General features: G+C 48.2%; 1 protein-coding gene across 1 annotated transcript; it reads left to right on the top strand.

Moving 5' to 3' along the window:
• Window positions 1-4,954: 4,954 nt before the first annotated feature.
• FITM2 (fat storage inducing transmembrane protein 2) lies at window positions 4,955-13,249 on the top strand. Its single transcript, XM_035298669.3, has 2 exons — window positions 4,955-5,191; window positions 9,149-13,249. The coding sequence occupies exons 1-2, from the start codon at window positions 5,019-5,021 to the stop codon at window positions 9,762-9,764; spliced, it is 789 nt and encodes a 262-aa protein (XP_035154560.2). The 5' UTR covers window positions 4,955-5,018; the 3' UTR covers window positions 9,765-13,249.
• The last annotated feature ends 251 nt before the right edge of the window (window positions 13,250-13,500 follow it).

Genomic DNA, 13,500 nt, shown 5'->3' with positions numbered 1-13,500 from the left:
GTTGGGAATATTGCCAGCAGAGGATAGTTGGTTCACTTAATTGGACTTAAAGAATACCTCCTTAGCATTCGACTGGCCTCGGAGGGTCAAAAACTATTTGCATTTCAATGAGAGAAACCCAGAAGCAGGTATAACTGCTCAATACACCTGGACCCAGCTTCCCAGGGAATCAAAAACTGTCTCATCATCTTTGGGGAGGCATCAGCCCATGATCGCCCTGCAGAAGCTTCTTGCTTGCACGCCGCCTCCATATGCTCATAACCTTCTATTGGGACACCCCAGGGCAGTCGAGTGCGCAAACAAATGCCTTACTTCGGCACCTGGAGGACCGTGGGTATAAAGTGTCTAAAAGGAAAGCCCAGATTTGCCAAAAAGCAAATGCAATATCTAAGGCTCACCATCCGGAAGGGGGAACGCGGCCTAGAAGCAGAGAGGAAGCAAGCCCCTTGCAAAGCGACAGAACCTGAGAATGAAAGGCAGGTGAGAGAGCTCCTGGGAGCGGTGGGTTTTGTAAATTGTGGATTTCCAAACTTCGTAGTACTAGCCAAACCCCTCTATGATGTGACAAAGGGTGGAGACAAGGAGCCCTTTGAATGGGGATCCCAGCAGCGTCAGGCCTATCAGGAACTGAAAACAAAACTAATGTCAGCTCCAGCTTTGGGGCTGCCTGATTTAACAAGGCCCTTTATGTTATATGTGACAGAAAGAGAAAAAGTGGCAGTTGGGGTTCTAGTCCAAATAGTAGGACCTTGGCCCAGGCCTGTAGCTTACCTCTCCAAGCAGCTGGATGGAGTTTCCAAAGGATGGCCCCCATGCTTAAGGGCCCTGGCAGCAACTGCTCCGCTAGCACAAGAAGCAGATAAGCTAACTCTGGGGCAGAACTTAAATATGAAGGCACCTCACAAAGTAGTGACTCTAATGAATACCAGAGGGCACCCCTAGTTATCAAATGTTAGGCTGACCAAATACCAGGGCCTGCTATGTGGAAATCCCTGCAACACCATTGAAGTCTGCAACACCTCAAACCCCACCACTTTGCTCCTAATGTCAGAGGGTCCCATTGAACATAACTATGTTGAAGTCCTGCACACAGTCTATTCTGGCAGGCCTGATCTTTGGGATCAGCCATGGACAGTACTAGACTGGGAGTTGTATGTAGATGGGAGCAGCTTTGTCAATCCACGAGGGGACAGATGTGCAGGCTACGCCATGGTAACTCTGGACACTGTAATTGAGGCCAAATCCCTGTCTCAGGGCACCTCAGCTCAGAAGGCTGAACTCATTGCTTTAACTCGAGCTCTAGAGCTGAGTAAAGATAAGGTTGTAAACATTTACACTGACTCGATATGCCTTCCTGACTCTCCAAGTACATTGAGCACTGTACAAAGAGAGAGGCCTGTTAACTTCAGGGGGAAAGAAAGAAAGTATCAGCATGAAATTTTGCAGCTGCTAGAAGCAGTCTGGAAGCCCCGGAGGGTGGTGGGCATGCATTGCCGAGGACACCAGTGGGCCCACACCGCCATGGCCCTGGGAAATTCCCGAGCAGATTCAGCAGCTCATAAGGCAGCATCTGCCCCCTACCAAATAGCAGTTACAGCCCCGCTAGATCCCTGATCCAATACATACTTACTCTGAGGAGGAAAGAGACTTTCTCCAGACAGAAGGGGGCAACTGATTAAAGAAGGATGGATCCAACCACCAGATGAAGAATAGCAGTACTGTAGCTGCTGGGGGCAGCAGTTGTACAAGCCGTACATAAGACCACTCATTTAGGTCAAGAGTCGCTTGAAAAGATGTTGGGCCGGTATGTTTACGTCTCACACTTAGCAGCCTTGACCAAAACTGTGGCACAGCGATGCATTACACGTCAGCAACACAATTCGAGGCAGGGTCCAACTATTCCCCCTGGAATTCAAGCTTATGGAGCAGCTCTGTTTGAAGATCTCTTTATTGAAATGTCCAAGTATGGGGGACATAAGTATTTGTTGGTCCTGGTGTGCACGTACTCTGGATGGGACTGAAAGAGCCCATGAAGTAACTCGTGTGCTGCTTCGAGACCTTATCCCTAGGTTTGGACTGCCACTGCACATAGGAGCAGACAGTGGACCAGCATTTGTGGCAGATTTAAGCTGGAAAACAGCAACGGCCTTGGGTATCACCTGGAAACTGCACACTGCCTACCGACCTCAGAGTTCCAGAAAAGTGGGAAAAATGAACCGGACCATCAAAAACAGCTTAGGGAAAGTGTGTCAGGAAACAAGATTAGAGTGGGTGCAGGCACTTCCCTTGGGGTTATTAAAAATCAGAGGCACTCCCTTTAGGAAAAACAGGATATTCCCCTATTAAGTCTTATACCATAGGCCCCCTCCCCTACTTTGGGCACTCCTAGAAACTCCTCTGGAGTGCGGAGAGATTGAGTTAGGATGGTAGAAACTCCTTGGGAGTGCGGAGAGATTGAGTTAGGATGGTAGTTACCAGCTCTAAGGAGAATCGCTTAGGATACTTCCACCTAGGTAAATAACAAATGTCCCATAAGCCTTTTTCTCCCCAGTTCACCCTTTCTCACTCGGTAGTCACGTGTGGATAAAGGACGGGAGTACAGCCCCTCTAAAGCCACAATGGAAAGGACCTCAGACCTGATCCTGACCAATCCCACAGCCGTGAAGGCAGAGGGAATCCCAGCCTGAATCCACCACAGCCATGTAAAAACCAGCAACAGCTAGACTTAGACCAAGGCAAGGACTGCAGAATCACCTTAAAAAGGACAACAAGCCTTGCTCCAGCCACGTCCCGGAAGCTGGCTGGTCCATGCACAGCTGAAGCATGAGGAGATTCATTGTGGAACTTGTTCTTAATATTTGGACTTATACAGTAGGAGCATTAACTAATTTTGAAGAATGCCCTCAGTATGTACACCAGGTAGGACATAAAAGTTACTGTCATTCTTTTGTCCTGCAGTTCTTATAAATGTACGGGAACACAGAAGGGAACCTGTTTATATAATGGTACTCAATATAAGGTGTGTAATCCGTGAGATGGACAGGTGGCTGTGTCATAGGCATCATTAAGCCCTCTTTCTTCCTATTATCTATTAAGATAGGTGAGCTGTTAGGGAATCCAGTTTACTCCGAGAGGGAGAAGAGAGACCTAAAACTAGGGAACTGGACAGATGATGAGTGGCCACTGGAGAGAATTATTGAGTACTATGGGCCGGCCACATGGGCTGAGGATGGCTCATGGGGATACTGGACCCCTATTTACATGCTCAACCAGATCATCCGGTTGCAGGCTATTTTGGAAATACTAATGAAACGGGCAAAGCTCTGCCCCTCTTGGTCTGACAAGAAACTCAAATGAGAAACGCGATTTATCAGAACCGGCTGGCCCTAGATTATTTGCTAGCAGTCGAAGGGGGAGTCTGTGGAAAATTCAATCTAACCAACTGCCATCTGCACATAGTTGACCAGGGGCAAGCAGTGGAGACATGACCAAACTGGCACACGTGCCTGTAGAGGTATGGCACGGATTTAACCCTGAGTCCTTATTTGGGGGTTGGTTCTCATCCTTGGGAGGATTCAAAACCCTCATCATAAGTGTTATAATAATAATAGGTGTTTGTTTACTGCTCCCTTGTCTACTCCCCCTGTTCCTTCAGATGATTAGGGGATTCATCAGTACTGTAGGTAGCCAAAAAATGACACCACAAGTATATTACATGAAACATTATCAGTCAGTTTCTTCAGAAAATCTGGAAAGTGAGATGAAAGTGAGACCTCTCACTAATATTATAAAGTGGTGAAGGTCTCAAAGGAGGGGGGGTGAAGAGGGAGATCCAGGCATCTCAAATCAACTTCCCCTTTTCATTCCTAAGACTAAACCGAAACCCTTTTCATACGTTAAGTTATAAACCTAAGATTCTTCCACGTGTAACATCTAAAGTATAAGCCTATATAAAGAAGGAACCTTCCTTTGTTAGGGGAGCTTGGCTGTTAGGCAACAATGCCACCTTGCTCCCTGCGAAAAAACTCCTTCCTCCTGTATTCGGTGTCCCAGAGATCCGTTCCCGTGGCCGCTCCTGTTACAATATGGTAATCCTGTTTTTAGTTTTTCGAGGAACCTCGGTACAGTTTTCCATAACAGCGGTATTAATTTATATTCCCACCAACAGTGTACAATCGCTGACTTTTCTTCACATCCTCACCAACACTTATCTTTTGTCTTTTTTTTTTTTGAGATGGAGTCTTGCTCTGTCACCCAGGCTGGAGTGCAGTGGGGGAATCACAGCTCACTGCAACCTCTGCCTTCCGGATTCAAGTGATTTTCCTGCTTCAGGCTCCTCAGTAGCCAGGATTACAGGTGTCCGCCACCACACCCGGCTAATTTTCGTATTTTTCATAGAGACAGAGTTTCATTATATTGGCCTGGCTGGTCTCCAACTCCTAACCTCAGGTGATCCGCCTGCCTTGGCCGCCCAAAGTTCTGGAATTACAGGTGTGAGCCACCGCACCAGGACTGGTTTTCATTTTTATGTAATCCCCTTTGCCTGTTTTTGCTTTTCTTGCCTGTACTTTCAGGGTCAAATTTAAAAAACTCTTTGCTCAGAGATTTTGCTCCAAGAAAGACTTAATGATGCTGTGACGACTGTTCCAAATCTCCAGGGCTACATTGATCTTCCTCCAGCCTCCAGCAAATGCTTTCACAAGTGCTTTTTTCCAGACCAGAGCAAGACCCAGAGGCTTACTGGAACCTGCAAGACTCCAGCGTGTGGCCTGGTGGCGCGGGGACGGCCAGGAGAGCGCAGAGAGGAGCCAGGAGTTCGGGATGGCACGCTGCAGAGGCAGCTAGCGGCCATGAGGGGGAGCGCGCGGGCTCCGGAGCCATTACGCGTCGCAAAGGGTGGGACTCGTGGGCGCAGCGCATGCGTTCGAAGGGAGGCGGAGGCGCAGGTCCGGGCGGAGAGCAATACGGACGGTGGCCGAGAGGCACAAGGAGGTGGACGGTGGCCGACAAGATCGGGCATGGAGCATCTGGAGCGCTGCGCATGGTTCCTCCGGGGGACGCTAGTGCGGGCGGCCGTGCGGCGCTATCTGCCCTGGGCGCTGGTGGCCTCCATGCTGGCGGGCTCCCTCCTCAAGGAGTTGTCCCCGCTGCCCGAGAGCTACCTCAGCAACAAGCGCAACGTCTTCAACATGTGAGTGTACCCAGGTCTTCTGCTGTTCCAGCCAGAGCCGGCCCGTTGTCGCCTCGCGCAGCGAAGCCGGGGCTAGCTGCCGTGGTGGACGAGTCATTGGAGGGGAGGTCCTCCTCCCAGCCGTGAGAGCAGCATCTGCACGCGTGTCCCTCCTGGGGGGCCCGGGGTAGTGGGTGTCACTAGCAGTTCGTGTTTGCAGACTCACGTTGGGCAGCCTGAGCTTGACTGGGCAGGCGGTGGCGAGCGGAGTCGTGTGTGTCTCTGTGTGTAGGGTGTGCAGTGGGGTGGGGATGAACCAGCCCATGTCGCCATTCCCCCGCCTTCCCTTGGAGTTAGGAGCTGGCCCCTGACCTGTTTGGGAGATGCCACCTCATTGTCCTGCCTGTGTCAGACCCCGCACAGACCCCACCCTGCGCCAAATCAGATCTCCGCGGTTGTGGCAGAATCCCATCATCACCTGTGGAAGAGCCTTGCCCTAGCCTGTGACAGACAGAGCCACCGCTCCGAGATACTCACAGAGGAGTGGAACCCCCTAGTCTGTGCCCTTTCCCCTGGATCTCCTTGGATTATCTCCGCCACTCAGAATGCATGGCAGTGGCCCAGAAAAGCAGTCCCAGCCGGGGCTTTGAGACAGCGCCCTAGCTCCACCCATCCACTCCTTTGCTTGCTTGCCTTCTTTTTTCAAAACTCCTGGCCAGTAAGTTTATTGCACAAACCTGTGCAATAAATGGGAATTCTGAAAGATAAAACTGCTCCTTTGATGTTAGCCTAAGCGTCTTCCAGAATAAGTGTCTCCAGCGTGTCATGAAGGTCAGCCCAACTTTGGTTATCTGCTTAAAACCCTGGTTTCTCTCACAGGCAGCTCCCTCAAATGCCTGACGGGTCTTGGCTCTGGCGAGATCTTCCTTATCAGTCCCAGTGAAGATTTTAGTGACGGGCCCTGGGGTGGTGCCCTAGAAGCCATTGGAACCTAGAAAAGAGTCCTTCTGTCCTTGGCCCACCGTCCTTCCTCACCTACCCTGAGAGGCTGGGCTAAGAATAGGTCATGAGGGTGGTAGTAGTGGCCCCAAGTCTCTGTCCTGCGTTTAGGTCAGCACCCTTCCTGAGCACAGGGGAGGCAGGCAAGGCAGCTGCTGCTTCCTCTGGCCTAAGTGAGCTGGGAGCCAAGTGGCCTGGCTGACAACACACCCCTGCTGTTTTGGGGGTAGCCATGGATCCTGGAGTTTTGTTCCAAGCCTCTGTGCTGATTAATGAGAGGGAACTAGTTAATCTAAATCTGGAAGGGATCTTAAAAATCATTTGGTCCAGGCCGGGTGCGGTGGCTCACGCCTGTATTTCCAGCACTTTGGGAGGCTGAGGCGGGTGGATCACAAGGTCAAGAGATCAAGACCATCCTGGTCAACATGGTTAAACCCTGTCTCTACTAAAAATACAAAAAAAAAAAAAAAAAAAAAAAAATTAGCTGGGCACGGTGGCGCTTGCCTGTAATCCCAGCTACTCAGGAGGCTGAGGCAGGAGAATTGCTTGAACCCAGGAGGCGGAGGTTGTGGTGAACCTAGATCGTGCCATTGCACTCCAGCCTGGGTAACAAGAGCGAAACTCCATCTCAAAAAAAAAAAAAGATCAAAAAAAAAAAAAAAAGAGCTGGCCCTCCCAGCTCTGTTTAATAGTTGAAGAAACAGGTCTGGAGAGGTTGGAGGCATAATAAGTTAAGTCAGAGTCAAGCTTTGAACCCGGGTCTTTTGACTTAAAGTAAAACTTTGTTACAGGACTGTTTCTGCCATTAGGAAAGAGCCATACCAGGCATAGTGGCTTATACCTGTACTCCAAGCACTTTGGGAGGCCGAGGCAGGCGGATCACCTGAGGTCAGGAGTTCGAGACTGGCCAATGTGGAGAAACCCCATTTCTACTAAAAATACAAAAATTAGCTGGGCGTGGTGGCACATGCCTGTAATCCCAGCCACTCGGAGGGCTGAGGCAGGAGAATTGCTTGAACCTGGGAGGTGGGGGCTGCAGTGAGCTGAGATCGTGCCACTGCACTCCAGCCTGGGTGACAGAGTGAGACTCCATCTCAAAATAAATAAATAAAAATACAAAAATTAGCCAGGTGTGGTGGTAGATACCTATAATCCCAGCTACCTGGGAGGCTGAGGCAGAAGAATCGCTTTAACCTAGGAGGCGGAGGTTGCAGTGAGCCGAGATCGTGCCATTATACTCCAGCCTGGGTGACAAGAGTGAAGCTCTCTCTCAAAAATAAAAAAATCATTTGGTCCCCAGCTCTGTTTCATAGCTGAAGAAACTGAGGGCTGGAGACCTAGGAGGTATAAGACAGAGTCAAGATTTGAACCCTGGTCTTTGGCTTAAAGTAAAGCTCATTGTTGCAAGATTGTGCTATTGGGAAAGAACCAGGCTGGGTGTAGTGGTTCATACCTGTAATCCCAGCACTTTGGGAGGCTGAGGCAGGTAATTGCTTGAGGTTTGGCGTTCAAGACCAGCTTGGGCAACATAGCAAGGCTTCATCTCTGAGGTCAGGAGGTCTGAGGTCACACACACACACACACAATTAGCCAGGCACATTGGCACAAACCTGTAGTCCCATCTATTTGTGAGGCTGAGGTGGGAGGATTACTTGAACCCAGGAGTTTGAGGCTGCAGTGAGGTATGATTGTGCCACGGCATGTAAGCCTGGGTGATAGAGTGAGACCCTGTCTCAAGAAAAAAAAAAAAAAAAAAAAAGGAAAACAAAAACAAAAAACACATGGTATGGGAGAAATAGCATGGACTTTGGGGCTGTCCAAACCGTAGCTGAATCTGTGTTTGCTGGTTATATGAGTGTGACCCTGGCAAGGTACTAAAGTTTTTTGAGCCTTAGATTTCTTGTCTATAAAATGGAACAATGATACCTTCTTCCCAGGGTAAATGAGAGTGCTCTGTGGGAAAGTGAATGTGTGTGAAAGCTCCTGGAATTTGGTAGATGCTCAATTATTATTATTTTCCTAAGTAAATAACATAGTGCTTAAGACCACAGGTCCTGGATTTGAATCCCGGCTCCTCCACTTTGGGTTTGGCACTTCCCTGTGTCTTAGTATTTTTTTCTGTTAAATGCAGATAATAACAGTACTTACCTCATAGAGTCGTTTACAAATTAACTGGTTAATAAATTTAAAGCACTTACACAGGGGTTGTGGGGTGGTTTGGGCGTGGTGGCTCACTCCTGTAATCCCAGCACTTTGGGAGACTGAGGCGGCTGGATCAGTTGAGGCCAGGAGTTCGAGACCAACTTGGCCAACATGGTGAAACCCTGTCTCTACTAAAAATACAAAAATTAGCCAGCTGTGGTGATGTGCACCTGTAATCCCAGCTACTCAGCAGGAGAATCGCTTGAACCCAGGAGGTGGAGGTTGCAGTGAGCCAAGATTACGTCACTGTGCTCCAGCATGGGTGACAGAGCAAGACTGTCTAAAAAAAAAATTAAAATTAAAAATAAAGTACTTAGAGGTCAGGTACAGTGGCTCATGCCTGTAATCACAGCACTTTGGGAGTCAGGTAGATCACAAAGTCAGGAGATCAAGACCAGCCTGGCCAAGATAGTGAAACCCTGTGTCTGCTAAAAATATAAAAATTAGCCAAGTGTGGTGGCCATGCCTGTAATCCCAGCTATGCAGGAGGCTGAGGTAAAGAACTGCTTGAACCCAGGAGGTAGAGGTTGCAGTGAGCCGAGATTGCGCCATTGCATGATCTGAACCGGATGACAGAGCAAGACTCCATCTCAAAAAAAAAAAAATACTTAGTAAGTGAAGCATATGGTAAGTATTTAAAACATGATAGTTGCTCTGATCTGTAGCTTTGATCAGTTTCTCATTTTCCCTCCCTTGGCAGTCTAGAGACCTGAGTCCTGACATGGTGTCCTCTCCGCTGTGTTTCCTCTCTTCACTTCCACTTTCCTCCTCTGTCAGGTATTTTGTCAAAATGGCCTGGGCCTGGACGTTCTGTCTCCTCCTGCCTTTCATTGCCCTCACCAACTACCACCTGACCGGCAAGGCTGGTCTGGTCCTGCGGCGGCTGAGCACCCTGCTTGTGGGCACGGCCATCTGGTACGTCTGCACCTCCATCTTCTCCAGCGTCGAACACTACACGGGTACCTGCTACCAGTCCCCGGCCCTAGAGGGGGTCAGAAAGGAGCACCAGAGCAAGCAGCAGTGCCACCAGGAAGGGGGCTTTTGGCATGGCTTTGACATCTCAGGTCACTCCTTCCTGCTGACCTTCTGCGCCCTCATGATCGTGGAAGAGATGTCTGTGATGCATGAGTTGAAGACGGACCGAAGCCACTGCCTCCACACCGCCATCACCACCCTGGTGGTGGCCCTGGGCATTCTGACTTTCATCTGGGTGTTGATGTTTCTGTGCACAGCTGTTTATTTCCACAACTTGTCCCAGAAGGTGTTTGGCACCTTGTTTGGTTTGCTGGGCTGGTACGGGACATATGGGTATTGGTATCTGAAAGCCTTTTCCCCAGGACTTCCTCCCCAGAGCTGTAGTTTGAATTTGAAGCAAGATAGTTACAAGAAGTAAAAGAGTAACAAAGGGGGGTCAGAAGGACAATGACGAATCTGTGTTTTTAAAATATATTTTGCTTAGTTATTTGGCTAAATTATTGATCCTACTTCAGAGGGAAAGTGTACCTGGCAGTTTTGGTGGGTGGCACTGAAGTCTGGGGAGTGAGTTTAGTCCTCAGACTATTCTTGGCAACATCACCAGTGTCGCAAGCACCACCATTCCCAGTTAGGCACTTTTTGTCCCTGGCAAGGCTTGACCTTTGGAACACTCCTTTTGTCCCTAGGGTGGGGAGCTAAGGCTCAGCAAAAGGGCAGAATCAGGAAAGCCTCTACGGTGTGGCTAAAGGAGAGGCCAGAGCCTTGGGGCTCCTTTGCTGCCTTCTCCCAGGTTCTAATTGTCTTTAGATTTTAATGGCTCTTACTGCTGTTACTTAACAGTATTTCTGGCCAGGCACAGTGGCTCACACCCTAATCCCAGCACTTTGGGAGGCTGAGGCAAGCAGATCACCTGAGATCAGGAGTTGGAGACCAGCCTGGCCAACGTGGCGAAACCTCGTCTCTACTAAAAATACAAAAATTAGCTGGATGTGGTGGCAGGCGCCTGTAATCCCAGCTACTCAGGAGGCTGAGGCAGAGAATTGCTTGAGCCTGGGAGGCGGAGGTTGCAGTGAGCCAGGATTGCACCACTGTACTCCAGCCTGGGTGACAGAGCAAGACTCTATCTCCAAAAACAAACAAAAAACCCAGTATTTCCCACTTGTCAATTTTGCATGGGCATCTGTTTCAGGCAGGGTTCTTTATAAAACATCCTGATGCCTGAAGGACACTCTCTGGTTATAGTATTTGTTTCATCCATAAAACGTTTAAATATTGCAACTGGCTTGTGATTAGCCACTGAAACAGGCCCTTTAACATGCAGTGCCTCTCCGACCGAGTACTGGGTGATTCATATGTAATGGACTGAGATCATTTTCTGTCCATGTTTTCTATTACTATATGCTGGTTTTTTTTGAGCAATAAGATTACCTTTTTTTCTGTTCTATTTTGAGTGAATCCTTTACAGTTTTTGAAAAGAACTGTGGCATTTATTCTTTGTTGGTAAAACTCCTGAAAATAACTCACAACTCCAGTGCTGCCCTCTGGCATATGTAGATTGTTTTGAGGGTTGGCTGGTTGGTTTAGAACACTAATTTACTTGTTATAAACCAAACTCTGGGCTGATAGTCATAAATTCCACCTCATGGGGCTGTTTTCTCTGTAAATAGTGAAAGCTGGGCCAGGTGTAGTGGCTCACACCTATAATCCCGGCACTTTGGGAGGCTGCTGTGTGTGGATTACTGGAGCGCAGGAGTTTGAGACCTGCCTGAGCAACATAGTGAGACCACCGTTTCTATAATAAAAATAAATAAATACTATAATAAAACCAGAAAGCAGGCATTTTAGTAACAGCCTCCTAAGTTTTAAGGTGAGTCAGGGTGACTTTGCAGAATGCATGCTTGCACTGAAACTCCCCTGACCACGTATCAGTGGCACAGACTGAACAGTTTGCTATAGGATCACGTGCCGAGTATCTCGATCACTCTGCTGTGGCCCAGGGCATCTGTACCTTTTGGACAAGATTATGATAATTCAGATGTGAAGTAAAATGCCTCCCTCAGATACGGCAAAAAGCCAATCTGTTTGCAAAATCACCCTTATTAAAAGGTGGCATGACCGTGGCCCCTCCCTCCTGTTAATTTGCATCACCAACCAAACCAAATCATACCTGGGCCTGTTCAACTGGCCTTGAAATCAGTTTACTGTTTCTTTCCCCTTCGTAGCACTTTTCACTTTCCAGCTTTGTCATTCTGTGGCCTTTGCTGTGACAGTGCTGGGAAGGGTTAGAAATCCTGTCGCCTTCATCCACAAAAGCACAGTTTCATGCCCTGTGATAGGATGTCTCCTGTTCTTTCTCAGACTATCTCCTTAAGCCTTTCAAACCAAGCCCCTTGCTGTTGGGGTAATCACCCTTCAAGCTGCCTTGCTGATCTCTAGTCAAGCCTGATAGTAGCAATAACTGAGAAGCACTACACCTGACTGGCTTCAGTCAAGCTTAGGTGGTTGAGGGTGATTCTTCGATGTAAAATTTTTTATATGAAGATATATTTTAAATATTTCATATCGCATCAAGTTGCAAGTTAACTTTATTAATCACAATGCACATGATACGTTGCACCAAAAAGGGGCAGAAACACAGGCGATGAGATATGGGAGGTGGCGCTATGGTGCTTTGGAGGCATTGGTACAATGTGACCCTCTGTTGCTTACATTCATAAGCCAGTGGTGGGAGTGGACATGGAGTGGGTGGCAGGGGCTTGTTGAAGGGATTGAAAGCTCTCCTAGGCCAGGCATGGTGGCTTACACCTGTAATCCCAGCACTTTGGGAGGCCAAGGTGGGAGGATCACTTGAGGCCTGGCCAGCCTGGCCAACATGGTGAAACCCCCTCTCTACTAAAAATACAAAAATTAGCTGGGTGTGGTGGTGCACACCTGTAATTCCAGCTACGTGGGAGGCCAAGGCAGAAGAATCGCTTGAACCCGGGAGCACAAGTTTGCAGTGAGCCTAGATCATCAAGATCATGCCGCTATATTCCAGCCTGAGTGACAGAGTGAGACTCCATCTCAAAAACAACAACAACAAAAAAAACAAAAAGGTCTTCTAAGTGTCATGTTCAGCACCAAAAGGGAATAGGCAAAGGCGACTCCAGGAGTTCATTTGTGACATTTAAATCTCCAGATATTTATTACATGTGGGTCTGATTTGGGCTCTGCACTAAATTAACTCTGTGGCAAGTGTCAGTTGCAGAGCCTTCTGTATCCATGAGGCTTCCGCCACTTGTCCATGCTGAGCACCCTTCCCTCTTCCTTGGGAGTATGCCTTCTATTCCTATGTGCGACAGCACGACTGACATGGAGAAAGGATTTGGGCTCAAGCGGACGTGAGATGTGGGTTCACATCTTGGCAACACTCCTGTTGTGTGTTGGCTGTGTGATCATGGCAGACCTCATTTTCATCGCCTGTAAAGTGGAGATGATGAGGGGAAATGGTGCCTGTACAGTGCTCAGCGTCTGCTTGGCAGGCGATGGTCTTCCTGCCTCCTTTCTCTTGAGTAAGCCTTTAGAACTTTCCACCTCCTTTAGAGAAGGTGGAGAAATGAATATATTCTGGGTGCTATTTGGAGTCTGGGTCTTTTGTTAAAATTGTCCTGTATTGTGTTGAAAAGTGTCCGTCACCCCCAGTTGCTCTACCAGAGGCTCTGGGAGCATCTGTGATCATAGAATACTGCCATCCTTATTTTGCCTATGTTGAGATCAGTTCACCGATGCCTCATTTTCCACGTGCATCTGTCATAGTCTGGGTACCAGATTGTATTTAGAGAATGGCTCTTGCCACTGTTATATATACACAGATCATGTGTGTAAACAAGCAAATTAAAGTAAACTGGAGATAATGAAATCCCACACTTTGGTGTTTTGTGTGTTTTTTTTCTAATGCTCTTAAGGAAGTGCAGAGCCCAATAAACCTCAGCCCACTTTGGGAAAGTAGGTAATTCCTTCTCAATTTAACTTGTCATATACAGGTTACTTTACGGCTGGAGTTGCTCCTATTTTTCCCCCTAAGTCTTGTAATATAAATGCGTGTTCAGTCATGTATTTTTAGCTTGACTTACTCCTTCCCTCTGTGCCCCTTCGTGTCTTTCAGTCCTTAGGTC

This window comes from Callithrix jacchus, chromosome 5, assembly GCF_049354715.1.
Source record: "Callithrix jacchus isolate 240 chromosome 5, calJac240_pri, whole genome shotgun sequence".
NCBI classification, from domain to species: Eukaryota; Metazoa; Chordata; class Mammalia; order Primates; family Cebidae; genus Callithrix; species Callithrix jacchus.
This window is presented reverse-complemented; position numbering and strand designations above follow the sequence as displayed.

Excerpts from the sequence above, each read along its gene's own strand:
- FITM2 (XM_035298669.3), top strand. The coding sequence starts at position 5,019 with ATGGAGCATCTGGAGCGCTGCGCATGGTTCCTCCGGGGGACGCTAGTG. Across the intron at positions 5,192-9,148 it reads AAGCGCAACGTCTTCAACAT|GTATTTTGTCAAAATGGCCT; the intron begins GTGAGTGTACCC and ends CTCCTCTGTCAG.